This window comes from Carettochelys insculpta, chromosome 1 (genome assembly GCF_033958435.1).
Source record: "Carettochelys insculpta isolate YL-2023 chromosome 1, ASM3395843v1, whole genome shotgun sequence".
Classification (NCBI taxonomy): Eukaryota; Metazoa; Chordata; order Testudines; family Carettochelyidae; genus Carettochelys; species Carettochelys insculpta.
The window spans coordinates 108,649,943-108,677,503 of NC_134137.1; the positions used below are offsets into that span (position 1 = coordinate 108,649,943).

The window sequence follows — 27,561 nt, forward strand, 5'->3', positions numbered from 1 at the left end:
GTAAATATTTCAGGATACATTATTTATGACCTAATAATCAGGAGTCCAGTTGCAACTTACTGTGTTAGTGACATCACAGAATAAAATATTTTAAGATAGCTTTAATGCACTAGGAATTGTCCGAAAACTTTCTCAGTGAGAAAAAAATTAAAGTTGTTGTGTCTTTGCCTAATTTAATACTAAGTTGAATGCTGCCTATGCAAAGGCTAGTGGAAAATTCAACACATACATCTATAATTAACTTATTTTGATTTTACTTTATAAATTTGTCTTCACTGAATTGCTTCTGAGTATATAAAGGCAAATTTGGTTGTGTCATTATTTAAAAATTAAATGATTATAGGTTCTAAAATCTGGAAGAAAATAAACAAAAATGAATAGCCAATAACTAAGCAAATTTTACATATAAAGAAAACAATGTTATTTGTGTTCTTCATTTCCCGTAGCTTCTTTATGTTGTATTTAAAGTAGGATATTAAGGATAGCCTGTTCAAATGAGGATTTCGGATAATACACTCCATATTTACAAGGATGCTTTGCTCCTTTTGCTATAGAAATACAGAATTATTCTGTTGGGCTGTTATATTCAGATATTCACTTCTGGTTTTGTTCAGAAATTTCACAAAATAAGTAACTTTTTAAAAATGAAAGTGCAATATGAAACCATGATTGCTAAGTCATTTTAAAAGAGTTTGGGTAATAATTGGGGTAGTTAGAAAGTTCTCTGTTGCAGATGAGAGATGTCAAGAGAATCTAATTAAACAAAAATCACGTCTATCTTAATGTTGCTGCTTTAGGACTAAAAGATACTTTTTTTGTCTATGGACAAACTGCTGGAATACCATTCAATTTTTCAAATAATAGGGCATACTACTTAGTACAGGGACTCTGGACCATACAGGAATCACATCTTCATATAAATATCCTAGAACTAAGGGCGGTACGCAGGACTTGCGAACAGTTCCAACCACTAATCCATCACAAAATGATCACGATATCACAGACATTATGGCATGTTTATATTGTATCAGTCAACAAGGTCAGATGCAATCCTGACACCTGTGTACAGAGGCTATACGTGTCTGGAACTGATTGATAAATAACCATATAGACAGCTTGGCCATATGTCTTCTGGGGAAGCAGAACTCCACAGCAGATACCCTCAGCAGGCAGTTTCACCAAAATAACGAATGGGAGATGCAGCCCCAAGTTCTACGTATCATAGTCTGAGTAATGTGATTTTCTGACTGTAGATCTGTTTGCCACAGCACCCAATACTAAATACCCGAGGAGGTACTGCTCCTGAGCTGGACTGGGGTAGAACTGCATGGGAGATGCATTCTCACCTCCTCAATGTGTTTCCACCCCATTCCCATATTACACAGGGTAATCCACGAGGTGCAACAGGATGGCGCATGACTTCATACTCATAGCACCTCTTTGGCTTCGACAAATCTGGTATCCATATTTGATGCAACTGTCTGTAACTCCTCCATTATGTATTCCTCCACGTCTCACTCAGGACAATGGCAGACTCAGCCATACGCATCTCAGAGCATTCCAACCAACAACCTGGCTTGTACAGGGGGAATGGAACTAAAACTAAAATGTTAACAAGGAGTTCAATCTGTACTGCTTAACAGCAGAAAGCCCAAGTACAAGAACTTGAATGTGAACAGCTTCATAACAGTACACTTGGCTGCTGTTTCCATGTGTCACACTAAGACTGATGTCAAGTATCAGAGGGGTAGCCGTGTTAGTCTGGATCTGTAACAGCAAGGAAGGGTCCTGTGGCACCTTATAGACTAACAGAAAAGTTTTGAGCATGAGCTTTCGTGAGCACAGACTCACTTCATCAGATGAAGTGAGTCTGTGCTCACGAAAGCTCATGCTCAAAACTTTTCTGTTAGTCTATAAGGTGCCACAGGACCCTTCGTTGCTGTTACTAAGACTGATGGTTACACAGTATTTACACACTCTATCATAAAAAAGATTTATAAAATGCTTTAACTCATTCCTACCTGTAAAACCACCAACTCCTGCATGGGAGTTAAATATGGTACTACGCACACTTATGGGTAAACTGTTTTGAACCTATGGCCACATACTCATTGTTTCATCTTTCAGTGAAAGTGTCCTTTTTGATAGTATCACTGGAGCCACAAGACTGGCATCATTTGTGACTGATCCACCCTATAACTTATTTCAAAAGACAGGATCACATTAAGACCACATCCAAAGTTCCTACCAAAAATCATATTTCATATCTATCAACCAATATGCTTACCTGTGTTTTTTTCCAAAACCACATGCAGATGCAGAACATGCTAGACTCCACACACTCAGTGTCAGATGAGCACCCGCTTTCTATTGGCAAAAACAAAATTTTTTGTAAATCTCCAAGACTCTGGTATCAACTACAGAATGCTCTCAGCAACACCCAGTTTCCAAACATAGACTCTCTAAGTGGATATCTCAGTGTATGAGATTTTATTATGAACTAAATAACATACCTACGCCACAAGTATGTACGCAGTCCTCCGGAGGTGCTGCCGCCATCTGGGCATTCCTTCACAGCATCCCAGTCGATGATATTTGTAAGGCAATAATGTGGACATCAGTACACACATTTATGAAACATTACGCAATCAAGCAACACTCATCAGCTGATGCCCATTTCGGATGGTCCTCCCTGAACATTGTTTAAGATCGTATTCTGAATTCCCACAAACCACAACAGACACTGATCCTTAATCTCCTTATTTGGAGCACCTACAGAGACATTCCTTGAAGGAGAAGAGAAGGTTATGCACCTGTGCAGTAACCTGAGGTTCTTCAAGATGGGTCTCTCTGTGGGTCCTCCACAACCCACTCCTCCCCCTACTTTGGATTTATAATACTTTTCCATGGTAGAGAAGGGATGAAGGGTGGTGTGTGACGGTTAATGGCCACTATAAGCATAAGCTGTGAACCACGCATGAACCGCAACTGGGGGTACCATTGCTGAAAAAATCTCTGCTTATAAGCACAAGGTGCCAAGACATCTCATGTGGAGCACCCACAAGGAAATGCATCTTGAAGAACCTCAGATACTGCACAGGTGAGTAACCTTTCATGTTGAGAGTGAGGAAAAAAAGTTTAGAATCTGAACTCTATTTTGCAGAAGGAGAAATATAATAAAACACATCTTTTTAATTTTTAAAAGTTATCATTGATGACGTGACATTTAAATTGTCTGAGTATAGTAAAGTATTTTTCTGTTTTGTGTAGCTACAAGAGAATAATTTCTGATTCTAATCACAAGAGGCCTATTGACTTTCATTTTTGAAGTCGGTGGCTCCAGGGAAAAGTGTTTTGCTGTTCTTATCTGGAGCTTCTTATTCTGAATGTGGTCAGGTGGGTAGTGACAAACATTTGCCACCTGATTAGTTACTGGTATCCTGTGAGGTGAATTTGTGAATTCAGTCCACTTGCAGTTTTAAAAAGATGACAGTTTTTGGTGTTGGTGATCTAAGCATGGAGACTGAATTAATCTCTCAACCACAGAGGCAGTACTTCTAGAACAGTTGTGTAATATGTTGGTAGATGAGTGTATGCGAACTCATGTTGCTTTTTCCCTGTGGAGGTAGTTCTGAGCTCTGTGAACATGACACCTTCCATAAATTCTAAATTCATTTTAAGTAACTTTGTTTTAAAAAACAATTACTGGATTTTTCAGGATATAGAATATTTGGTGCAGTTTGTAATCTATATTCAAAAACAGGATTCACAGTGTTTTGCTTAAAGAATTAAGGTTAAAGAATGTAGATTACGGTTTCTAGCATAATAGAAATTGAATTTAGAAAAGACATATTTCAACTACTTCACTCCTTACTATTGCAAGATTATTACCCTGTTGTGTCAATACTAGTGCTTCATCCTTTCTATTTTTGAAGGTCTTATGTGATAACTTGAGATTTTATTATTTAGTCCTATGGATCTCAGTCTTGGAAAAATTTTCAGCCTAAATTTTCCCATATTAATTTCATCCCATTATTCCTAATTATATGTCATTCTGCAACCTTTAATAATTCTTTTCTCTGTTTGGTATTTATACTCATCATGCTGTTGGAAAGTTATCAAGACCCTCATTAATCTCCATTTTACTGATATTCTTCGTAAGTAATTTTGGCCAGCTTCCTCACCATTTTTATTGTACTCTTCTAAACTCCCTGCAAGCTATGAATACCTTTGTGGTAATGAGATGTCTAGAATGACCAGTTGTAGCAGAGCTGTATGAATGACAATTGTCCCCTTGTGTAGTGAATAACTTCTCTGCATAGACAGTCTAAAATCATGTGATTCCTCTAATTTGCTATCTACGGTCACCTCAAGCACTCTGTCAGCATTACTTATGTCATGGAGAAAATGCATCTCCCATTCAATTTTCCACTTGGGTGTATGTTTGGAACAGATTTCTAGGGAGTTTTTATCTGTTGGCAATTTTTATAGTGGTCTCCATTAATTTTTGCAATCATGTAATCAGTCCTGAAAATCTAATCCAAGGTCTCTGGTCTCCCTTCATCTCCAAGAATGATTGCTCAACATCAACATTTGGGAGCTTTTGTTTTTCAGTCCTACGTGCCTCTCCATCAGCACTAGGAATTGATGTGGCGAGCGGAGGGTTACCATCTACAAGCATAGTCAATTTGTGCCTCCCCATGCTGGGAGGTGAGAAGGGCATGATTTGAAGGGGAGGCTGTGACCAACCCACCTATCTCCCTTGCCCAGTGGACCTTGCGCCTCTCCCCCTCACCCCCATGTCCTTCCTGGGACTGCTGTGCTATCCCTGTATCACTGTTCCAAGCTTCCTGTGGAGAAGGTGTGTGCAGGCTGGGTGGCGGATCTCTGCTGCAGTAGCTACTGGGGACAAGGGTCAAGTGAACTGGAGACACCTCTCCCTTGCTGACAGCCAATCTCAGGCAGGGAGTGAGCTACCACCGCCCCACAGCCACGCTCTCAGGTAGAAGTCATTAGTGGCACAATGTTGTCTGTCAGGCCTCACGTTCTCTGTATAGGCACCCACCCTTATCTTAGAGCTTGAGCTGTGGAGGTATGTAGTGGGAGGCATCTCCAGGAAGGCTACAGATTGTATGCATCTCTCAGCAGCACGCATCACTCCTTTCTCCCCTTTGCTTGGATGGGAAATATGCTCACCTCAGCACTGGAATTGGTGTTGTGCAGGAGGTTGGATATATGCAATCCTGTTCTCTCCGGCATGTTGTGCTGCCTCGTGCCCTCACGACAAGGTGGTTTTAAGAAGAGCCCGTCAATGCTCTTTCTGGTCATATGTTGGCTATTTTACTTCTTTGTGGTCCCATAAAAGGTAGAGCAGGCGCAATTACGCTATTTATATGAGGCAGCATTTCTGCAATGGGATTTATCCTTGTTTTTCTAGAAAAACACAGAATCCCATTCAGACCTTTGGATGACATAGTCATGAAACTATAAATACATAACTGCTTCAACAAGGTGTTATTTTCAGGTGTGTTATGGTAGCCTTTAGACTTGGAAATTATGCTCAGTGATTTTTCCTTCTTGTCAGTTTAACAGCAGCCCTAAGTACATTCTTGAGATGCATTTGAAGTTTTGTTATGATGGGCCATTTGTTTGCCTAAGTTGTGCCCTGATCTCTTTGTTGCAGCTGAGGCAATTTCTGTCTCTCCTCACATTTCTTGGTCTTATATACCTCCCACTCAGTGTTGGAGAAGTTTGCAAATTATCCTTTTGAAGGTTGTCATAAGAAAGCCACTAAGACTGAAGTGTCTGTGAATTAAAGATAATATTCATCAGCCTTCAATTGTGTTGAAAGGCTGTATTCAATATTGTTAAATGCTGTTCTGTAAGAGGCATGGGAGTTTTGTGAGTTTTCAGGGCGTAAGTATTTTCTTCTGAAACTTCAAATGCCCTCTGAGTCATTTCCTCAACTCCTTATCTGGCATTACTGGTTGAATCTGTCTTTGTAGCTCATAGCTATTAGATGCTTCAAGTGCCCTTAGAAGGTAAGGCCACCTTGCTTGGTTTACTATTTTACAACATTGTCTTTAGTTGCTACTGTTGAGCATTGTTGGAGAGGAGGAATATAACATGAGACAAAATAATTCACAAGTAATTCTATTTGTCATAGTCCTGTTTCCTTACCTTCCTATCCAAAGAGCATCAGTTGGAGTTTTGTCTATTGCCCTGCTCTGGAAGCGTCCCTGTAAAAGAAGAGAATAAGTTGAAACTTCTATACACTTGCCTTAATTGAGACAGAAAGTGTCTGTGCAGTGCCAGCACTTAGACTGGCATTTTCCCCCATTAATTAGTATTTGGTTGCGTCCAGTATTGGATATTGTGATGTCACATTATGTCCTGAGTCTTATGTATGCTATCTGTTTCTGCTCAAAGAAGGTGGTTTCTACAAGTGAAGTTAGGCTGAGCCTTACATTGAAGGCATGCAGTGATCTGGATCATTCCATTTCAATTCAGCCAACATCAAGAAAACTTGAGGGTACTGGTTTTTTTGAATACATGTTTCCTACCAAGAAGTGTAGTCTAGGTGGGGAAAAAAAGACATTAAAGGAACCCTACAGCATCATTGGAGCACTAGTCTAGCGCACAGTTCAACCAGGACTGGCGCAGTGCAGAGACTATCCTTTCACTGGCCTCTCCTGAGCTGCCAATGAGCTTGTCAGCCATGTCAAGGATCTGAGGTGGTATTTCCTAATGATTTGGCTTACTGTGCCACTGGTTCAGTAGCGATTCAAAGGGAAGAGTGGAGCTCAAAATTCATAATATCTTTGTATGGCTTGCATCCAGACATTGTCTCTCTGCCTAGACTGTGTAATGTGTAATCTGACTAGATCTTGTGGCTCCCTTCAAAATGAAAATGAAATTAATTTATATATTAATATTCTTCACTTTGTGGGCAAAAACACAAAAGATTTAGAAAACAAGTGGATAAATAAGGTCAAAGTATCTAATTGAGAAAATTGCGTATTTTTAGGTTTTACAGAAGCATAGTGAGGTAATTAGGCATATTGATTTTTTTTTTTTTAAACAAGCATTGCAGTCTGGATTTTTAATTTGCACATGCTTCAATGGAGGAAAAATAAAGCAGTCAATCAGTTGTGCATAATGCTGTCTGATGTAATGTTTACAAAAGCAAAACCTTTGATTTAGTACTTAAAATGGTTCCAAATCTGTTTTGATAAATACAGATGTATCTCTGTGTGTGGGTCTGTATTTTGCACCATTTTAGTTTGTTATTTAGTCAGATAAACTAAAGGTGTTTCTATTTGCATACAGGTGGTATAACTTTGTTTGTACAGAGCATGAATACCCTGAATTTCATCATCCTCTTGAATAAATAAATTATATATAGAGGTTAAAAAATAAAAAAATGGTCTAAGGGAAAAATGGAATGCATACTAAACAAATTCAAAATCGTTTTAAATTATAAAACAACCATTACCTAAATGTGTATGTTGCAGAGGATGATAGAAGTACCTTTAAATATAATACTCAAAAGTGCGCCACATTCACCCATCCTACAAAAATACTACCAGAGGCTTAGCTTAGGACACTGAACTAGGTTTGGGGGAAAAGAAAGTCACAGCGACCTCCAACTGATAGGCGAGTGTTGAGGACTGCATCACAGCCCTTCCCTGACTACTATTCCAGTCCGTAGGCTAGAACAGAGACTGCTACCATTCTGCAGGAATGCTGATAGAGCTACTGCATTCCTGCATGTGAAGATACAGTGGATCACCACCCACCGCTCCTATCAAGTGACCTGTTTGCGGACAGCTCAGAACCTATTTCTGCTGGGTGAAGCGGTTGCAGAGACCACACTATGCAGTCTTTTGGACCCCATTCACTATAGTTATGTCTACACTAGCACATTGTCACCAGAAGTTACTCTTGGAACTCTTGTGTCACTCTTCTGCTGACAGAGTGGCCAAACAGAGTGGACCCCAGAAGTCTGTCATGCAGGGTTGCATGGCTGGCAATCCCTTCTGCCCCGTGCGATGCCCATTCCTTGCCCGTGCTGAGGTGTGCCTACCTCCACGAGGGACAGCACAGCTACTACAGCAGAGTTCACGCTCTTTCTGAGAGAAAGACAGTGTTTTCCAGATAGTCATGGTGCCCTGGGCTTGCACTGGCCCCACCCAGAGGTGCTTCATCTGCTGCATGTGAGCACGGCTGCCCTCTTCCTCCTCTTCCCCAAGGAAGGTGAGCCTGGCATGACTTTCAAAGAGCACAGGTGTTCAGGGGGGTCTGAAGGCACAGCACCAGTTCCTACTGGTGGGTATGGCACATCATGGGGCAGTAGGACAACCAGCAGTGGTTCCAAAATTTCTGCATGTAGAAGGACACCTTTCTGGAGCTCTGTGCCTGGCTTGCCCCCGCCCTCCAGAGACAGGACGCCCGGCTGTGGCCTGCCATCCCTGTGGAGAAGCAGGTCGCCATCACCCTATGGTAATGCTCCACTCCTGACAGCTGTCGGTCTGTTGGGAACCATTTCGGCATGGGGAAGTCCTTCATTGGAACCATTCTCATCGAGGTAAGGCACTCTCAGGCTGCAGGCCCTGGAGTCTGTGTGTGTGTGTGGTGGGGGGGGACGCAAGGGAAAGCGAGGTCAGGGGTGCAAAGGATGGGTGGGAAAGCCTTGTCCCTGGGGGACCATGCCATCCCACTCTCACACAGGCTTGCTGTCGGGGGAGCCAGCCTTCTGGAGGGGCACCTGTAGAGCTCAAGGGGGAGTGGATGAGAGGGGGCAGGGGCTCCCACCCAGGGCTCCCTCCCTCAGTCCCTGATGTGTGTATTTGGTCCCTTCCTCTTGCAGGTCATGTCAACCATCAATACATTCCAGCTGTAGAGGGTCATCCGTCTTGCAAACATGGACATGGTTGTGGCTGGATTTGCCACCCTGGGGTTCCCCAGCTGCTTCGGGGCTGTCAACAGAATCCACAACCCTATATACACCCCAGAACACAGCTCAGCCAAGTTAATCAACCTCAAGGGATATTTCTCCATTGTGCTGCAGGCCCTGGGCAACCACTGTGGACAGTTTTTCGATATCTATATTGGGTCGTTGGGCTGGGCACATGAAGCGTGGGTGTTCCGCAACTCTGGCCTGTGCTGGAGGATGGAAGCGGGTACCTTTTGTCCCTCACCAGGAGCTGACTGTCAGGGACTTGCATGTGCTACTGTGCCTTGTGCGGAATGCTGTCTTTCCTCTCATGGCCTGGCTTATGAACACCTACACCGGTCAGCTGGGTCCAAGCCAAGAAGTCTTTAATGCCTGACTCAGCTGGGCCTGGATACAGGCTGAGTCCACGTTCTGCCACCTGAAGGCACGCTTCAGGTGCTTCCTTACTCGCCTGGATGTGCGGGAGCACAGTGTGCCCTGAGTAGTGGTGATAGCGTATTGTGTCCTCCACAACATTGTGGAGGGGAAAGGGAAGGCCTTCCTCCTGAAATGAGAGGCAGATGCTGGCTGCGGCTATGAGCAGCTGGGCACAGCTCCTGTCCGCCAGTCACATTGGGATGGGCTGTGGATCTCAGAGGCCCTAAGGAAGAGCTTCTCCCATGGGCCCCCAACCACCATCCCCAGGGCACCCCCAGTGGGGGCCTTGGACCTGCAGCCCTACCCCATCTCCACCACAAGCCCTCCCTTTGCGCTCTCACTTCTCCCTGACTCCTCCCAAATAAAGAGGGTTGTGGGGGTGGTCAGCAAACATCTACTTTACTTAAACAGGGATAAACAGTTTGAAAATAAACATTGTGATAAAAACCTCTTTACATGCAGTGTGATAACAGTGAACTATACACTGGGGGGGCTTGGGACAAGAGGTGAGGGGGCATCAGAACTTGGATAGTGGGATGGAAGAGTGGGGGGCATTAATCCATGGTGGGTGGGCACAACTCTGGGGGGCAGCAGGACCCCAAGTGGTGGCCTCCGGGTCCCTGTTGGGACAGGGTTGGGGCCTGGAGCACGGGGAGGTATGGAGGAAGTGGGGCTGAGCTGTGTTGGGCTTGGTAGGGGGAGCAGGGGAGGGTTGGGTGTGGGGGAGCGGGTGTGGCAGGGGGGCGGGTCGGCATGACCTTCATCTCTTCCCCAAAATTGAGGAAGGCTTGGGGGATGACTGGTGGGGGCAGGGGAGTGGGGATGCCTGCCGCAGGTTGTTGGACCAATAGGTCTGGCCAGACACCAGTGGTAGCGTCTAATGGGACATCAGTTGTTCCCTGGCCCATGTCCACCACTCCCGGTCCCATGCCTGCCACTCGCAGTCATCTTACAGCCTCTGCTTCAGGCAGTGTGGGTCCTCTGGAGGTTGTCATTCCACTTGCTGCTTCTACCCACAGGGTTTCCAGGGCTCCCTGCAGCTTTAAGGGTGGTCAGAGGCAGGGACCATAGAACACATCTTGCTTGTTGAGAGGGTGTCCCCCAGAGCAGCTGCACAGCTCCCTGGAGGCCTTTTCTGTCAGCAGAGGGCTCCCTGAAACATCCACACTGTCTTTCTGTTGAGAGGTCTCTGTGAAGAGAGTTGTTCTGCCTCATGGATGAACAGTAGAACCCTGTCAACAAAAGTGCTGTGTTCTGTCAATTTAGTGTCGACAGAATGCTGTGGTAAGGTGGATGCTCTGTGGTTTTTGTTGACAAAACGTGAGTTTTGTCGACAATACTCTAGTGTAGATGCAGCCCCTGTGTAAATCTTACTCAGTAGAAATTATTCTTAAATGTGTGTTTCACTAGTCGTATCCAACAATAATAGCTACCCTATGAGGAAAATGGAAATCAATACATTCAGTATCTCAATAATCAGATGAATGAAAATTGAAATTGTTACGTCGTAGAAAGAATAAATAAAGGTAGGAGAAGAAGTCACATTAAGGGCTTAGTGCATATAATATAAGCCTGAGATCTACCATAGTTTTGGGAAGAAAAAGCTTGTGACTGTAGTCAGGTATGATGTTAAAATTGTGCAGTTAGTAATGTGGAAAACAGATGAATTTACATAGAAGAGCACCCACAATTTGTCCTTTAATTTACGTGAAGCTAACCTGTGGCTCTGTTGTTGTTTTTCAACTATTGGAATTTCTGAAAAAAAAAAGCGGATCCTTTCAAAATGTAAATATTGTATTACATGATTGTTTTTGGAATTTTACCGTATTTTCTCATGGAAAATATTTAACTTTTGCAATGTTGTCCAGTTGTCTTAAAAATGCTCAAACTTTTAAACTCCTCTGAGTTCTTTGTGGGAGAAGTTTTTTACTTTTACTTTACTTCTGTTTGTTCAAGAGAGTCTTTGTTTTGCACTGTTAAAAAAAATGTACACATAGTGAATCTTGTGTGTGTGTGTGTGTGTAAGTAAAAAAAAATTGATGGTTTAAGTAGAAGCTGAATTTGTAAGGGGAATAATTTTCTGTATTGTCAGCCTGGCTTTTTTGCTATTGTTTTTTTAAAGGGAAGGATTTAGATTTTCATCTCAAGAAGCTGCTTCAAGTTTTGGTGATGATCGACTTTTGATAGAAAAGTTTATTGACAACCCTCGTCACATAGAAATCCAGGTTTGTACATCTTCCATTTGAAATGGTCAAACCATGAGAATGATTAAATATCCATTATAACTGCAAGCATGCTCAAATGTCTTGCAAATTTAAATAAATTAGTACAGATATAAAACTTTACAGTCATACCCCAAGATATGCCCATTCGAGTTACGAGAATTTGACTTTGAGGAGTTTCATTTAATACTCCTACTTCAGCTTACAAGGCATTTCTTCCCATTTACGAGGACTGATTTGGAGGCTGGCGGCTCTGGTAGGCAAGTACCAAGGGGATGGAGTCGGCCACATTGGTCTTGATGAAGAGGCTGTACAGGGAGGTGGCGGTGCCCTGCGAGCGGGCAGCAGTCTGGTGCGGGCAGGTAGACTCGTCTGAGTCCCAGCAGTAGATTACACCGCTCTGCAAGATGTGGATGCTGGGCATGCAGCCCATCCCGACCCCACTGCTGCCACTCGCCTCCTGGGCGTCTTGGCGGCCGCCGCCGCCCACCCTGCACAGCTATGCCTCGGGCACTGCTTGCCATCTGCGGTGCTCCCTCCCATTTAGTGCCTGGCTCGCCTGCTGCTGTTGCCTTGGCTGCTGCCGGTGGGGCCTCTCTGTCGTGCAGCCCCACATGAGCGAGGCCTCACCCCTCGCCAGCTGGGGGCCCCCTGTGCCTGTTTAGCTCCCCACGTGGCCAGCCCCTGGCAACGCCCCCTCCCTGCTTAACCTAAGCTGCGCTCAGGCCGGGCTGCCTCCCACTGCCCTGCTTTGCCCTGCCCGCCCCCTTGCACCAGATTTAATGGGATTTGGTGGTGGTTTAGCATAAATGGGTGTAAATTTTGGAGCTCAGGAGCGCATAAAATTTTTCCCATTGAAATAAATGATTACATTTTCAACTTATGAGAATTCACCCTAAGAGGGGTTTTTCAGGAGTGAATTACCCTCGTAAAGCAGGGGAAGACTGTATTTTGTAACTCAGAGACATTGATTTGGATTCAGCTGCCCTGTGAAGTTTCTTTCAGAGTAGATTCTGGAAGTGGCAAGCTTTTTTCTTCCACTGCACCATCTCTTTTGGTAGAGTGTTCTGATGGGTTCATCACAGCTCCAAAAGTGTGTGGTGGGTGCTGCCTAGTATGTTAGGGGTGACTGTCGATGGTGGCTATACAATGTGCTGATCTAGAACATCTACTGAACTGCCTCCTGCAGTAGCGGTCTTGCAGAGTATCCATCGCAACTTAAATCTCCCCTTCATGGCAGAAGCTCTGAGTGAGGCTATTTGATGCATTTTTACTGGTGCTAATTCATGGGGATGGGTTTTACTGGGAGCTATATTTTACCCCTTTCCATTAGCGTAGATTTAATTTAGCCCAATGTTATCACTCCTGTACTTCAGATGGTAAAATACAGCTGTGGGATGATAAAATAAAAGCCTTGCCATCCAGTGCTTTACTATCAGAAAAACTCGATTACCTGATACCTGCTATACACAGCAATACAATTGCTCCCTTCAGTTAACTGGAAAAATTCTGATAGCTACCTGTCATCGTTTTCCAGCACTTGTGGAAGTCAGATTTGTAAACTTGCCGCAGTAAAGGTTGTTCTTGTCATGCCTCTGAGTAGAAGGTGCAGTGTTAAGTAAGATTACTTCATTTCTTAAACAATTTTGCATTTCGTGAGAAGGCTCAAGTAAGTGCTGGCTTTGATTAACCAGCAATCTTCATTTCCCGTGCATCCCAGATAACAAAGCTTCTACTGTAACATTTTTGCTTCTACTGCCCTTCTGTTTTCCCAGAGGATGGGAGATGATGTACATCATTTGTCTGAACTTCTAGTGCCCACATTTTCTTTTTTCTTCCCTCCTCCCTATCCCACTATCAAAGCGCTCTTCAAGCTAAGATGGTCTAGACCAGGGGTTCCCAAACTTTTTGGAATCGGGCCCCATCTTTTGATTTTTGAGAAACCATGACCCCACCATCCTTTACCATCATCCAACCCCCTTTTAGCAAAAAATTCAATTTGTAATTTAAATTAAACACAAAAGCTTGATATAAAAATTTTATTTAAAATTAAAAATAAACACAGATAGTTTTTCTTGGCCCCTTGTGGGGGCCTGGTGCAGCCCCAGCAGGCCAGCTGCCTGAGCCCCATGCCAGCCACAGCCCGCCTGAGCCCTGTGCTGCCAGAGCCGTCCATCAGAGCCTATTTAGCCCCATGATGCTGGGGACGGCTGCCCACCTGCCAGCCCGAGCCACCCCAGCCCTGCGATGCTGGGGCCAGCCACCCGAGCCCCGCAAGCTGACTGCCCGAGCCACTCCCTTCCCCCAAAGCCAGGCACCTCCAGCCCCCCACTCTCACCCCATCCTCCTCTCCTGAGTCAGGCACCCCCAGCCCTCATCCAACCCCACCTTCCTCCTCCTCCCCCTCCCCTCCCCAACTGACATTCACTCATCTTTTCAGGAGGCAGCTAGCTCCAAGTGGGTCTTCACTGGCTGCCTTCTTTTATAGCGGCTACATCGGGTTGCCCACGTAAAATGGCAGGGGCTGAGAGCTGGAAGCAAAGGCTGGTGGTTTCTTCGGGTGGGGTGAATGAAAGTGAGCGCTGGGTTGCCTCATGTCCCCCCGGGTTGCCTCCCCCCCCCTTTTTGGGAAACCATGATCTAGACCCAGTTTTTTCCAGAGCATATTTAACATTTTCTTATTTGTCTAGAGAGGATTGTTAAAGTCAGTGCATTTTCTGTGGAAAAAAAGAGGTGCCAGTACTCAGCCAGCTCCCAGCTGGCAAGTACCAGCACAAAAAAAAGCACTGGTTTAAATCAGTCAAGTGCATTGGATACAACACAGGAAAATGAAATGAAGATCATCAAGGGGTCTGCTGACTTATGATGCATATAATTAGAACTACGTGCATGTAGTTGCTATGTAGTCAATTGAGCCACTTAAGGAGTGTGTAGATGTAGCCTCATGGTTCACAGTATACAACTGCTTTTTTACTTGGAAAGGTTAGTTACAAAAGAAGATGGATTTTGATCTTGGGCCCGATCCCCAAGTGACGTAATTTGTCATAGCTCCACTAAAGCAAATGAAACTACTCCAAATGCCCTCTGCTACAAGCAGCTCTTTTTAGTCTTGAAGATAATTTTTTTTTGTCTCAGAGACACTACTACTCTTTCAAGAATTCACCAAATCTCAAAATTTAAAACAAGGCTGTGTTTTGAAAATTAATACATTTAAAGATGTCTTAACAAGTGGGAAAAATATCTTCTAATGCATAAGCATTAGAAGAATAACACAGCAAAATATTACGAAATCTTCCAAGATAATATCTTTTGGATTTTTAGTACAGAACAAGAAATTAGCAGCTCAAAGATCTAAATGCAGAAGTGCAATATCAACTACATAAACACAATTGTACATCAAAATTGTGCTAAAATTTTAATAATCTGTATGTTAAAGAATTGTTAAGTTGTTGCCCCAGTGGGTGTATAATATACTGTGCTTGATTCATATTCTATAAGCAATATCTGAGTAATATTTAGACTGAATTCAAAGTCAAAAGACCATTCTCAGACTCATCAATTGCTCACAATTTTGGGGAAACTTAAATTTATTTAAATTATTTTATTTTATTAAATTATTTAAATTATTTAAAACATTTTTGAGAAAAAATATCCTTAGATTTTCAGGATTGATTTTGTTTTTCGCATTTTAACACATTCTTCAATAAAGTATAGTGGCTGTTCTGACAGTGTTTGTATTGCGTCTAATTTGATATGGAAACAGAAACATATCTGTAAACTGTACCATAGAAATTACCCTCAGATCTGATAAAGATGAAACATATTTATTACATCATACTTATATTTTAATTTAGTCAGAATATGTGGCTCTAGCTATAATTCCTAGGTGCAAAACATTGGGCATGGCATACGTTTAAAACAATCAGTGTTTTGGATACAACTGTAACAAACCTGAATGGGATTCTTTTACTGTTTTCTTAAGACTCTAGGTAAAGCAATGTGAATAAAGATTTTTCAAATATATTTATAACTAATCACCAACTCCTGTATCTTAATGTGAGAGGTTTTTTGCCAGCCAGAATTGTGAAGAATCAAAATTGTGGAGCCCAAACAAGTACTATTAGTAAAACTTGCTGACTTCCTTCTTCAGTTGTGTTTGCATCAGTGGGTATTGTAGAAATTTAAAACAAATAAAAAAACCCCACCCCAAATCTACTGATACAAAATGCTACTATATTCAGGCACACAGAATTTGGTAAATAGTTATACCTGTTTAGTATTTTAAATCTTTTCTTTCCTATTTTATCACTATAATGTAGCTGTGGATGCTACCCTGAATGAACCTCTTGTGTTAAGAAATCTGTGTGTCTCAGTTTCCTTAATGGAAGTTTCATTTGTTTTTCCTTTCCAAAATATAAATTCCTTATAATTTCTGTCATGTGATCTTGAGATACTTTGACAGCAGTTCAATAATTTGATATAAAAAAAAAAAACCTTGCCGATTTTGTGGACTGGTATCTACTAAGGATGAATGTTAAGGCTAAAACTGTATTCTGGCTTTTGAGTGATCTGGGACTGGTACGATTGAACCAGTTAGCTTCACAGAACACATTAGAGTTCACACAAATAGAGCTTTGGGACAAATTTTCAAAAGTGACTTGGTTTTCATATCCCTCTTTTGGGGAGCGGAGAGGGAAGCGCAACTTCAAAAGGGTCTAATTTTTCACAAGGTGTTGAATATTTAGCATCTGAAAATCAAATGGAAAAGCATCAAAGCATATGACTCAAATTAGACACCTAAAACCATTATTCACTCTTAAAATTTTCGATGCCTATTCTTCCTTTGTGACACTAAATATAATTTCTTCAGTCTCTTGAAAGATACCAACATTAAAATTTAGTGAAATGTCAGCTATTAAATAAGGTTTATAAACCAAAATGATTAATGTTAAATTATATCAAAGTAGCTCCTCACATGTTTATAATTAAGCACGTGTGGTCATAGGCTTGGGGGCCCATAGAATAATTTGTTCCTCAAAAGGGGTAATGTCTGCTTTCAAATTATTTTTTATAAAAGGTAAAAAATGACACACCTCCTCCTTGTTTTTATTTCACTGCATCAAAAAATAGTGAGAAGTCCTGTGACACCTTATAAACTAACAGAGTTTTTGGATCATAAGCTTTCTTGGGCAAAGACCCACCTGATGAAGTGGGTCTTTGCCCTTGAAAGCTTATGCTCCAAAAAATCCGTTACTCTATAAAGTGTCATGAGACTTCCCACTTTTTTTGTGGATGCAAACTAGAAGGGCTGCCCCTCCTGATAATTCTCATCAAAAGAGTAAGCAAAACCACCCAGATGTTTGTGGCAAACTTTCCTGCCATTTCAGTGAATACAGAATTGGATCAAAAGTGTTTTGAAATGCACAGTGCATGTGGCACCTGAAGTGGGGATGTAAGGCTATTTAAGAAGCTGAAAAGAGATTCAGAAAGTAAGTTGCCTGTTTGTGTATTTTGCTTTATATTTAAAAAATGTTAGGATATTTCACATTTGAGAACAATGAGATACAATCAATCAAGTAACATCAGAGATCAAACAAGATGCCATTTATTTTTATAATTGTGGAATAAGCATAATGAATCATTTTTGTCCTCATAATGTATTAGCATACTCTTTTAATCTAGTGTATGCTTTTAGCTACATATTCTATTCAAGTTTGAGAGATTGACCTTGATTCATGTTCAGACTGCTGAACATGCACTTTGAGAACAAGAAGTCAAATATTTATTCATTTAGTGGTAACTTTTAAACTGAGTTTTTTTAACTTTCTTGCGCAGCTGCAAATCTTCACATTCTTAAAAATTTGAAGGGGTTTCCTGTGCTGAGGAATAAAACAAACACTTGTAAAACATAAGAAAAGGCTAAAACAATTAACAGGAAAAAAACAGATTTCATGGCTTGAACAGATTTTTGGAGTCTTGTTCTTATATATCTGACATGAAGGATCTCTGTTTAAAGGAAGAGTAAACCAATGTCCGACTGTAAGGTTTTTGGCTGAATGCAAGTATTACAAATCGAAATGGCATTTGGCTGAATTCAAATAGGAAGTAATGCAATAAATATTATATCATTATTTAGTGTAATGGAGTGTCAGTAATAAATAGCACTGTTTAGCTGATCTTGCAACTTCATAAACTGACCACTTTTCTTTAGTAATTTTTAAATTACTTGTTTTTATCACCACTAATTAGGAAAAATGACATAGGTAGAACATACGTTTTTAATTAGAGGCGGATGGGAATTTCAGTTCACCCTGTAATAATTAAAGACTGTTATTTCCATTTTCTGTAAATGCATTTTGGCAGTGAAACTGCTTCTGAAAACAATTACTTTATTAAACAATTATGTTTGTGTTGTTTCTAAAAACAACTTTTCCATAGAGAAGGACCAAACTCTGGATGTTCCTTTGCTTACTCTGCTGGGCAAGGTGGTCAAAAGCAAGTCTTTGACCCTAATAAGTACTTATGTCTGCTTCTTATAAGCCAAGTTCATTGTTAGTGGCAAAATAATAGTTTTAAGAAGCAGAGTGCAAACATGAGTAATGATACAAGTGATCATACTAGAGACCATAAATACCTCACAACTGGGAGATAAGAAAGGGAGAAGCCAAGTGGTTTTCCTCACGGGGAAGTACATAGATGAGATCAGATTCCCCACTCCGCCACCCCTAAAAATGCTAACCCCTGCTCTATACCCTCATTCCAATTCAAGTCCATGACTCCAAAGGTGTTCTATGGAGTTCAGTTTCTGCAGTCATGGACTTGAACTGGAATGAGGGTATAGACCAGGGGTCAACAACCGCCCTGCCGTGGGTGCAGCCTGTTGTCATTGGCATGCAAGGTGGGAGCTCAGCCCATCCTCTCCTCTGCCATGCAGTTGAGAACTTGCTCAAAGCCATGCCACCTGAGAATTAACAAAAGACAAGCTACTCCTACCAGCCACCACCAAAGCGGTAAAGATCTGCATCTTTATTAATGAAGCTGTAATAAGTGGGACTGTTAGTGACTTGAAAAAGTATCACCAGCATTCTTGACTCTACATAGAGGTCAAAAGGTCAGATTTCAGCACTCCATCTCTGAAAGGTTGCTGACCCCTGGTATAGACTATGCTTTGTAGGATTCTCTATCCTTCTACTCCAGTGCAAGTTAATATACCCAGACACTATGTTGTGTTGCTCTATGTCCTGCAGTGTGCATCAAAATATTCCTTTTAGGAGATTCAGGGGCCAGTTGTGCTTAAGAAACTCTTATGAACATTGGCTGTACAAGCATTTGTGCTGTACAGGGCTATTGGGAAGCAGTGGGGATCAAGTACCAGCACATAAGCAAAAGGCATCTTTGTGGATTTCTCTTGTGGTTCCCCTCAAGTTCCGCAGGTTAAGTAGGGACAAATTAAGCTCCATCCTCACCCCTGTCCCTTGAGGATTTCTATGAAAATGTTGAATTGACATTGCAAATAGATGATGTGGCCCTGCTCCACAAAGCATTTTAACATATGATTAAACACATAACAAGTCCTACTAAAGAAAACTCAGACTTTTCTCTCATTTGACCTAGGTTATTTCTACATTAGTTAACTATTTTGTTGCTGATGTGTGAGCCATAATAGAATTGAGTTCCCTCTCTCATAGGTCTGTGTACTCTGCGGTGCTAAAAGGAACAATAAGTAATTGCTTCAAGAATAGGGAGCAGCATGAAACAAGATACAAAATTTGGAAAACCCACAGAGGCATCAAGGAGGATGGTGTGTGCATAAATGAGTGTAAAGCCAACAAATCTGGGTCATCGGCAGGAGGGAATGCCCTGCAACATTAGGCTATGTCTACACTAGATGGTTTTGTTGACAAAATCCAGGGAGTGTCCAGATTCCCAAGATGTTCTGTTGACAGTAAATTGACAGAACACAGCACTTTTGTTGACAGTCTTATCCCATTCTCCACAAGGCACAATGCCTCTGTTGACCGAGATCTGTCAAGAGAAAGCTGGTCTGGATGTTCTGGGGGGTGGGGTCAGGTGAGGGGTTGGCCTTCTGTCAACAGTCAAGGCTTCCAGGACACCAGGCAGCCCTCTCTGCTCTCCTTCCAGTTGGTCATTTGCTGTGCTTCCACTGGCTGGGTTGTCTGATCTGCTTGGCAATTTGGCCCTGGTCTGGCAACGGAAGCTTTGTTGGAAGATACCTTCTGACAAAAACTTATGTCGACAAATTGCTGTAATCTATTTTAGGGGCTAAAGCCCTGTGCTCGACCACATGAGCTAAAAGCCAGCGGGCTCTCAGCCCAGGCTGCAGAGCAGACACTTAACTCTCCCTTGTCAGTGATCTGTGTGACATCCTCTCTCTTTCTCATCAATGTTCCAAGCTTGCAGGTGCTGTGGCAGCTTCAGTAGCTTGGGAAGGCTCCTTGAAACAACCAGTTAAATTTTGAACTGTATTGTTGAGAAACCTAGGCATTACCTTGCAAGTCTCCTTCTCTTTCCTCACTTTAGCCAAGAGACTGCAAAGTTTTTGAACATTGTTTTTGAGCACTTGTTTTCTGTTTGAGTGGCACTGTCTTATGATTAGCCCATTGGGTAGGCTTCAGTAGTAACTGTTTCTGAAAGCTTTTTATCCACAGATCAATAGCTAAATTGGACATTCTTTGAATAGTATTCCCTTTTGTTGTTATAGGCTATTGTTAATGATATAGTTATGTTTGCAACACCATTTTATGAGCTTACAATATGATTTCATCTCCATCCATTGATTTTCACTTTTTATTTAATTAATTTCATTTTTGTATTTTTCACAATATTTGAAGTGATTGGAACTTTTCCTCCTATAGCCTACATAAATAATATTTAAAAATATAAGTATTGGAGATTTTAGAAAAAAGACAGTTACTATGCTTAGAGGTTGAAAGAATATCAATATTATGAAATAATATTTGAAATACAGCTAATTTTCTATCTAGGCAGTGTGCATTTCTGTTTTTAGCATGTTTTGTGAGTCTCCTTCCTTTTAATGTTTAGTTTGGTGAAACATTTAGATGTTATCCATATGTAATGATATTTGTGGCACACAAATGAAATGACCAAATATATGCATGTGTTTGTTAATGCCAACATATTCTGCTAGGTTTTGGCAGATCAGCATGGCAATGCTTTGTGGCTGAATGAAAGAGAATGTTCCATTCAAAGAAGAAATCAAAAAGTTGTGGAAGAGGCACCAAGGTGAGTGTAAACGTCTCCTCTTATATGTTTTTATTATCATTGATTGCACTTTGGATAGCTACTTCTTTTACATAATGTAGAAATATGAAAAATGTTTGTTCATTGAAAACACCATAAAGACAAGTAGTCGTAGTGTTTAAGTAACTAATGTACTTCTGATGTTGAATGTAGCATCACAATAATCGGGTCTAGCATCGCAATGTTTATCCCATGTTGAGTTGTTATAGTTTTCATTCATAATCTTGTATAAAGTAGGTAGTGAGAGTACTTGTCAGGTAGTTTAGACATACACTCAGAAACTACCTTCTCCTTTTATGATTGCCTCATATCAGTGAGTGCAGAAGCCAAATGAAGATTTAAACACACTGTTTCTGATTACTTTGATTGCTGCATTAATAGGATGGCAGAATCTAGCTCTGCTACTCAGGTGCTCAGTAGCTTACACCATAGCAAGTCCCAATCTAATCAAAGGTGAGTATGAATTAGGAGACGGGTACACCTCCAGCTGCTCATTGTTTAGCTCCATTCATTTCAGGAAAAGTTCAGGCATATTCAATCTTCACAGGATTGGGTCTTTAAAAGCTCATGCACCATCTTACAATATGCTGCAAAGGTTTTACCAGAAAGAATATATGGGGAGATAAAAAAGGAAGTTGCAAAACCTGGATTGTACAAAATCAGGAGGATTCAACAAACTGCATTTAATTATCTATTATTAAATGCAGCCACATTCATGTCTGATATTGCAGTTGTTCATCAGTGCAGTAAAACATTGTACAACAATTTAATGTTCGCACATCCCATAGACATTTAGGATCGTTGTAAGTTACTCGAGTTAAAATTTGATTATGGCTGCAGAGCTACCTCTTCCCATCAGTTACAAATAGCATTTAGAACCTTGATTTTTGTATTGAATCTGACAGCACATTTAACTGCAGGGTGTCACATAACATAATACACTGGCTAAACACGGACTTGGAGGAACCTGACTCACTCATGAGCTCTGATCGCGTTAGAGCAGGAGGTAGTGCTGCTCCTAAGGATAGAATAGGTGGTGTGGTAATACAAATACCAAAAATAATAATTCTGAAACCTACAGAGTACCATAATATGTTACAGACTGAACTCAAAATATAAATTACTGCAGTAAACTCTTGTTTATCTGGTATTTGATCAAGCAGAACTCTCAGATAACTGGCATAATGCCGGCAAACTGTGAAACATGATGCAGCTTCCCTTTTTTCTTTCTTCAGACAGTGCCAGGGTGCTGCGCGAGCCCCCTGCAGGCTGAGCGGATTTTATTGGTAGCTCTCAGCTCGGAGCTGCCAGGTGAGTCCTGCTGCACAGTGGCTACTCCTCCCAGTGCTAGCCAGGGCACTCACAGGTCCCTGGAGTCCAGGCAGAGGTTTGGCTACAAGCCAGCAAACAAGGCTCCCTGTGCTGTGCAGAGATCTCTGAGCCCCATGCCATGTGGCTAACTCCGCGCCCCATCAGCGGTTTGTTGAGCCGCACGGCAAACTCTGAGCCCCACCAGCAGCTCTCTATGCCACGTGGCAATATCCAAGCCCTGCGAGCAGCTTTCTGCACTGTGTGGCAATCTCTGAGCCCCACAAAAGGCCTCCCCTCTGCCTGGCAAACTCCGAGCCCTGCTAGCAGCTCTCTGCCTTGTGCAGCCCACTTCAAGCCCCGCCATTGGCCCCCCGCTGTCCCCACCAAAAGATAAACAGGGCATCAGTTTTGGGGAGCGGATGCTGGGGGTGGGAGGAGCTTCACTTTCTTATGCAGGGGCACTGACTCCTGCCTGTGCCTCCCCCTAGTTACTCTTGATAAACCAGATTATTTGCATATCTGGCAACCTCCCGGTCCTGGGGTTGCTGCATACGAAAGAGTTTAATGTAACTTCCAAGCTCCACAGTATCATCAAAGAACAGAATATATTGGAAAATATTTTGTATTAAAGTTCGATTGATGACTAGAGATACTATTGCAATGGGGAGTAACATTTGCTCTTGTGTCCATCGTTGAGGATGTAAAAACAATAAAACAAGTCAATTGTATTTTCTTTGGCTGTACACTGTCTTGAAGGAGGTCTCAATCGAAATGTCACATCTGATCATATTTTCTCTTCACAAGATAGAAGCATCAAGAACTCTTTCTTCTGCAGCCTTCATGCTGCTAGACGAGCTATTTAGTTAAAAGTATAACAGGTATGTGAGGTGGAGAAGGAGTTGAAGTCAAGTTTAAAATGTTACATTTTAAAATGGTGTGTGATTAGGTTGGAGAAGGGGCTATTTAGGGTTATTGGGTGGTGGGGAGCAAGTGGTTTAAAAGATAAAGAAACAATGCATGTAAAAAGTAAAGGCACTGCAGGGAATAGGAAAACCTCAGTTAATTAACCTAGCTGATTGCAGAGATAATCCAGTCATTTTAGTGTATAAAGCTTAACCACATGGCAGAGATCAAGTTTAGCAGTGTGACACTTCTGTTCCATTCTTCAGCTGCAGCAGGAGGCAAACAGAGACCCCTCAGATATACATTTAGCAAATATAGGAAGATACTACTGTAGTACAGGGAAGTAACTGTCCTTTTATCTATATGAGAAATAATAATGCCTGTTCTTGAAAAGGAGAACGAGGGCTTTAATTCCAACTTAGAAATGTGCTGCTCTTCATAAACCATTCAAACTGTGCTCTGTGATTCATGACATCAACAGAAGTCCCTTTATTAAATTATAGCTTTTTATTTAACTAGTTTCTATGTCTTATTCTGTTCCTGAATCAGAATATAAACCCTCATCTCTTTATATTACTGGAGCATAACCATGCTTTAGTAAGATGTGTTCATTGCTTTCCTCATCCTTGTGTTTCTTGTGATCTCACCAGAAGTGTTAGACCAAAGACTGATACCTTTTCTGAAATCAGACATTTTGTTTTCAGATTACCTTTTGTTATATGTAGCTGGCAAAGAGTATCTTTTTCCATAAAACTAGAGAGCTTCTCTTAATGTGCTAAAAATCTCTGTTTTATATCTGTCCATATGAATACAGATATCTTACCACTCTGCAGAGGAGTGAGGCTAAAGTAGCATTTTTACCTATAAAGGAAAGATCTCCCCATTGTCTGTGGCTAGTACAAAATTGTACACCACTTCTCTTTTGCTTGATGTCAAATATAACTCATTTTACTAGCCCAAATTCTCTGATCATTCATCTTTTAAACAATTTTTTTCAATTAAAAGTCAGGGAAAATACTGTAAACTAAGGCACTGATCTAGCATTTGACTCTGTTCTCTGTGGTTGTGTGGAGCCCCATTGATTTTAGTGGGGCTCCAAGTAACTACAGGGGCCCCCCTGTTTGGTTCTCTTTGTGGGGTGAGACCTATTTCTCTAAAACAAGCCACCATGCATGTTTTAAATATCCAACCATCTCTAAGCAACTCTCTTAAAAACAACTTACGGCAAATCACTTGTTACAGGTGGCCTGATTCTCTATTATCTTTTCATATTTTATTTGCTTGATTATAGTTCTGTGAGATTTCTAAAATAAACTGCAACATGGGTGTAATAAATATTGTTGCTTACTATTGCAAATATGTTTGCTTACTCTTGTTTTGTTTCTAGTAAAGGAAAAATGTGATTTTTTTTTTCCCCCATTTAAGACCACATACAAGGTTCAGCATCTTCCAGGGAAAAAATTTTCCATAGCTTTGATAAAAGCATAAGAAGTTTCCTTAGCTCTAGGTTAACAACCTGGATAGGTTAATCTAAATCTGAACTTGTGTAGTGGAGAGGAATCATCAGAATATATGTTCTTTTGAGTTTGTAAATTCAGTGGCCTGTTGGAGGTGATTTATTTCGTCTCCTGGGGTGAGGAAGCTTGACTGTTGGGGAGCAGTCTTAGCAATGGCTCCCAAGGGAGTAGCTGGTTGCACTTTGGAGCAAAAGAACAACACTGAATGGTGGCCATGCTGTGTTGAAGGGAATAAATCAAAATCAGAAAGTCACATAACTAAAACTCACAGTTTAAGGGTAAAGTTGAGGGAGGAGATTTAGGATCTGAAGGTTGAAGCAGCAAACTGTCATTGGTTGTCAGACTCAAATGTCCTAGATTCTGAATGTCCTAGATTCTCTCATCACAGCCTTGTCTGCATACAAGAAACCCAGATTGAAACAAAACACAGTACAGATGCTCATTCAAACCTCATGAACTTCCAAAGTTTACTATAATTTGAATTACGGAGCAAAACACTATGAAACAACCACACACTTACATTTCAAACAGATGCAGAAAATAAGTCAACCATTACCCTTGGATGCACTCTTCTTTATCTAGGCATTAATATTTCTATAGTGCAGCTATAGTCTGCAGGCTTCATCATTGGCCAGAATTTTCTTAATGTTGCTTTTTTGAGGATTATATCTGCCGTCCAAATAACTGATGCCTTTTTAGTTTGTTTTTTCAAGATCTCAGTATTGTACAAAGTGTATATTGATTTAATTTATATCTTGAAAGTATTTTCTTGTTACTTGTCTGGAATATACTATTAATATTAAAACACATTAATACTGATTACCTTGAATGTTGAATGTGATCATTATTGTTAAAGAAATTCAGAGTGAAGTAATCTCTCTTTGTTAATTCTAAAGTTATCAATCTTCTGAGCATGGATGGAAGTATAGGAATTAATAGTCCTTTAACGATTTTAAGGAAATTTAATGTGGATTAAGGTAGTGTGTGAATTTAATAGACAATATTTATTCCTGATGACCTCTCTGTATGGTGAAAACTAATTCAGAATAAGGCATTCTTATTTCACGTTAAATATGTCTACCTAGAGAGTTGATCAGGAACAGCTCTTCTAGAATAACTCCTGGGCTACGTCTACACCTGCACCCAACTTCGAAATAGCTTATTTCGATGTTGCGACATCGAAATAGCCTATTTCGATGAATAACGTCTACACGTCCTCCAGGGCTGGCAACGTCGATGTTCAACTTCGACGTTGCTCAGCCCAACATCGAAATAGGCACAGCGAGGGAACGTCTACACGCCAAAGTAGCACACATCGAAATAGGGATGCCAGGCACAGCTGCAGACAGGGTCACAGGGCGGACTCAACAGCCAGCCGCTCCCTTAAAGGGCCCCTCCCAGACACAGTTGCACTAAACAACACAAGATACACAGAGCTGACAACTGGTTGCAGACCCTGTGCCTGCAGCGTAGATCCCCAGCTGCCGCAGAAGCAGCCAGAAGCCCTGGGCTAAGGGCTGCTGCCCACGGTGACCATAGAGCCCCGCAGGGGCTGGAGAGAGAGCATCTCTCAACCCCCCAGCTGATGGCCGCCATGGAGGACCCAGCAATTTCGACGTTGCGGGACGCGGATCGTCTACACGGTCCCTACTTCGACGTTGAACGTCGAAGTAGGGCGCTATTCCTATCTCCTCATGAGGTTAGCGACTTCGACGTCTCGCCGCCTAACGTCGAAGTTGGTGCCGCTACTTCGAAGTAGCGTGCACGTGTAGACGCAGCTCTGGTGTACATAAGTCCTTAATTGTTTATTCACCAGCATACAATAAAGTGCCTTTGGCCAGAAATGGTGTCCTATTTGATATATATTTGGGATTTTTTTTGCCTTTCTTTTTATGTAGCTTAAGAAAAGGATTAAATGATCCAATTTGTTTTTCTGCATTTCTAGCACTTTTCTGGACTCAGAGACTCGAAGAGCAATGGGAGAACAAGCAGTAGCTCTTGCCAAAGCAGTAAAATATTCCTCTGCTGGAACAGTAGAATTCCTTGTAGACTCCAAGAAGAATTTCTATTTTTTGGAAATGAACACTAGACTTCAGGTGAGAGAAGCAACTTTTCAGATTCAGAGACAGGGCTAACTAAAATTTTATATATATATCTTCTCCAAAATATACATAGAGCCTGATCCTACAAGTATGAGGAACTGTACAATGAAGCTAATAGGTCCACTTGCACGAGGAAGCTAATGTGCACAAATCTTTGTGGGAATTGGCCCTTGCACAACATATAGAAATGAGCTTCAGTGCTTTGCTCTTTGTTACACTTGACCCGAAGACCTTGCAAGAGGTCACAGTTAAGTGCTACTGTGAGTTCACAGTAAGTGGCTAGGCTTTATGCTTTGATACTTTTCCCTCTTGGTAACAGAAATTTCCTTTTTATTTTTCATCTTTGGCGTGAGTTTGTTGAGTTTCACTAGCAAGGTGATTAAAATACACTGATGTCAGAAATAACAATATCGACAAATTGGATACTACTTAACACATGAATATAGTACAGAAATACTAAAAAAGGATAGCTTGGTGAATTTCAAGATGGTGTTTGTTCTTCCTTGTGGAAAAGACACAATAAACTCTTCCATATTGGGCAGCTCCAGCACCAGGAGGCTGCCAGATATTCAAATATTCTGGATAATAGAGAGGCATACCTAGCAATATATAACACTAAAAAACCCAAGGTTAGATATTAAGAAACAAAAATATATGCAGAGTACTTCATTTACGAACAACATTAGTATTGTACACTGTAAACTTATACTGTATTTATTTGTATTTACTTTCACTATACCATACTTATGGAAAAACATAACTAAAATTTACTTATGGTTAAAATGCAGGTTATTTGGATGTTCCAGATGATAGAATGCTGGATATGAAAGAGTTTACTGTAATATGAAATA

The 27,561-nt window shown here is 41.3% G+C and overlaps 1 protein-coding gene across 3 annotated transcripts in view; it reads left to right on the top strand.

Annotated features, from left to right (window-relative positions):
* Positions 1-27,561, top strand: part of PCCA (propionyl-CoA carboxylase subunit alpha) — a 469,473-nt gene that overhangs the window by 166,315 nt on the left and 275,597 nt on the right. For all 3 annotated transcript variants that reach the window (XM_074989641.1, XM_074989649.1, XM_074989656.1), the window contains 3 exons: positions 11,496-11,598; positions 20,765-20,859; positions 26,554-26,704. In XM_074989641.1, the coding sequence (XP_074845742.1) occupies positions 11,496-11,598; positions 20,765-20,859; positions 26,554-26,704 (349 nt within the window). The remainder of the gene's footprint in view (positions 1-11,495; positions 11,599-20,764; positions 20,860-26,553; positions 26,705-27,561) is intronic.